Source organism: Ammodytes marinus (genome assembly GCF_949987685.1).
Source record: "Ammodytes marinus genome assembly, chromosome: 21".
NCBI classification, from domain to species: domain Eukaryota; kingdom Metazoa; phylum Chordata; class Actinopteri; order Uranoscopiformes; family Ammodytidae; genus Ammodytes; species Ammodytes marinus.
The window spans coordinates 24,662,506-24,665,005 of record NC_137225.1 but is presented as its reverse complement, the minus strand read 5'-3'; the positions used below and the strand labels follow the sequence as shown (position 1 = coordinate 24,665,005).

Sequence of the window (2,500 nt, the reverse complement as noted above, 5' to 3'; positions counted from 1 at the left end):
AAAACAACATTACATGAGTTCTGATGCTCCTACAAAATAAAACAACATTACATGAGTTCTGATGCCCCTACAAAATAAAACAACACAACATCAGCTATTGGTAAATTGTTGAAATTGTTGTGATTCCAAAATTGTATATACTAAACATTTCTTTAGCTGTGTTTAGTTTCTGGAATAGAGGGATTTTAAACCCTATACCCGAACCATTCAATCAACTATTTCACTTTTTTTATTATTCACTTTTTGGCTTTTTTTTTCTTTTTTTTATTTAACCTTTATTTCTACAGGTAAATCCCATTCAGTCCGAAGACTCTTTTACAAGGGAGACCTGTTTTCCTTTCCCATGTTACCATTCCCACGCACATTCATACACCAATAGCAGGCTAACTATCGACATTCACACGAGGCAAGGTGGGTGAAGTGTCTTGCCCAAGGACACAACAACTATGACACAGGTGGCAGGGCGGGGATCGAACCTCCAACCCTTTGATCATCGGCCGACCCGCTCTACCAACTGAGCCACAGTCGCCCCTATTTGATAAACTGTTGTAGAAAATGTTTTTGTAATTCTACTGTTTGTATAAACATGCAAAAAGCACATTTAGGGGTGCTCCGGTGGCGTAGTGGATAGAGCGCGTACCATATTGGCTCTGGCCTTCGTTGCAGTGGTCGCGGGTTCAAATCCGACCCGTGGACCTTTACTGCAGGTCATCCCCCCTCTCTCTCTCTCTCTCTCTCTGTCTCCCCATTTCAACTCTGCACTGTCTAATAAAGCTTGAAAATGCCAAAAAATTATCTAAAAAAAAAATAAGCACATTTAAAGAGACAGTACATACCTAGTCTGTTTGCAGGGTTGCGTTTAAAAAGGTTCCTTAGCAGACTCTGAGCTTCTGAACTCAAAAACTGTGGCATTCCCAACTTGGCCCTGAAAGACAGACAGACGGACAGACAGACAGACAGACAGACAGACAGACAGACAGACAGACAGACAGACAGACAGACAGACAAACACAATGAGATAGAAAATTACAATTATTGACATGAATGTTTAAAAAAAGGAATTACGATTAATTAAGGAGATGAAATAACTCCAGTGTTCATATTAAATATCCCAGCAGAAAGTCTGTGAAATACTAGAAGACACACACCCTTTTCCTCCCCTCCCTGGGGCTTTAAATCTGAGTCTGAGCCTCACACCGTGTCTCCTCATGTCAACCTAACGATGTAATAAAATCTGCTAGGAGGCTATCACACAGGAAGAGGCTATTATATACGCTGTGCCTATTACAGACGGTATAAAGGAGAGGAGAGTGAGGGGGGGGGGGGGGGGTGTGAGTGAGTGAGTGAGTGAGTGAGTGAGTGAGTGAGTGAGTGAGTAAGTCTGTGTGTGTGTGTGTGTGTCTGTCTGTCTGTCTGTGTGAGTGAGTGAGTGAGTGAGTGAGTGAGTGTCTGTCTGTCTGTCTGTCTGTCTGTCTGTCTGTCTGTCTGTCTGTCTGTCTGTCTGTCTGTCTGTCTGTCTGTCTGCCTGCCTGTCTGTCTGTGCTACAGTATACAGTGTCTTACTTGAGTATCATGGTCATGGTTTCTTTCCGGTCCTTCCCTTGAAACGGCAGAGTTCCCGTCAGCATCTCAAACTGAAATCAAGAACACAATATCTCAACGTTCATTCAACGCTGACTGTATCATATATATTACATATCGTCATAATAGCCTTAAGCCCCTATCTCACTGGGCTGCGACAGTGTGCGACAAGTTGGAGACACAAAATTGCGAGAAAATATGCGAATTAGCGACAATTTTCACTTGCAGTCTCACTGAGTTGGTTCCTCACGACACTTTTGCGAATGTCCTTGCCGGGAGGTCGCATTTATGTCTCGCGAACGTCTGGCGAGCGTCGCACGAACGGAATGTCAGTCTCATTTTTGTCTCAAATCAGTCACAATTTAGTTTCATATGTCGCCAACCCCTCGCAAAGTTGTCTCACATTTCTCGCACTTTCTGACTCGCAGAAACTAAATTGAGAAGGGATTGCAACGCGTTCGAGACACATGCGACCACTCTGAGACTGTTTTGAGACTAGATTTGTCGCACACTTTTTTTGAACATGTTCAAAATTCAAGCGACAGGACTGCGCGGCTCTGCGACTCATGCGAGGAAATTGAGACAGTTTAGAGACTCCCTCGCGAATGCAGTCTCCAACTTGTCGCAAACAGTCGCAGCCCAGTGAGATAGGGGCGTCACTTATGGCTAAAATTATTTTTTTGCTCAAATCATCTCCTCATGAAGCTGGCCACCTCTGGTAAAATGACCTAAATCCTCAGTTGATCAGATCATGTGATTCTTCTTGACATAGGCCATTATACCATAGCACCACTACTGTATGTCAAGAGTGTGATTTAGGAGGGGGCGCCCTTAGCTCAGTTGGTAGGGCGTCCCCCCCCCATGGGCCTCGGCCAGCAGCGGACCCGGGTTTGATTCCAGCCCGTGGTCGTTCTCTGCA

General features: G+C 44.5%; 1 protein-coding gene across 1 annotated transcript in view; it reads right to left on the bottom strand.

Moving 5' to 3' along the window:
- Positions 1 to 2,500, bottom strand: part of LOC307267721 (ribosomal protein S6 kinase alpha-3-like) — a gene marked incomplete at its 3' end in the record, with an annotated part of 60,841 nt that overhangs the window by 7,995 nt on the left and 50,346 nt on the right. The window contains exons 10-11 of the mRNA XM_080050103.1: positions 1,564 to 1,634; positions 837 to 925 (exon numbers count right to left, since the gene is read on the bottom strand). Coding sequence (XP_079906229.1) covers positions 837 to 925; positions 1,564 to 1,634 — 160 coding nt within the window. The remainder of the gene's footprint in view (positions 1 to 836; positions 926 to 1,563; positions 1,635 to 2,500) is intronic.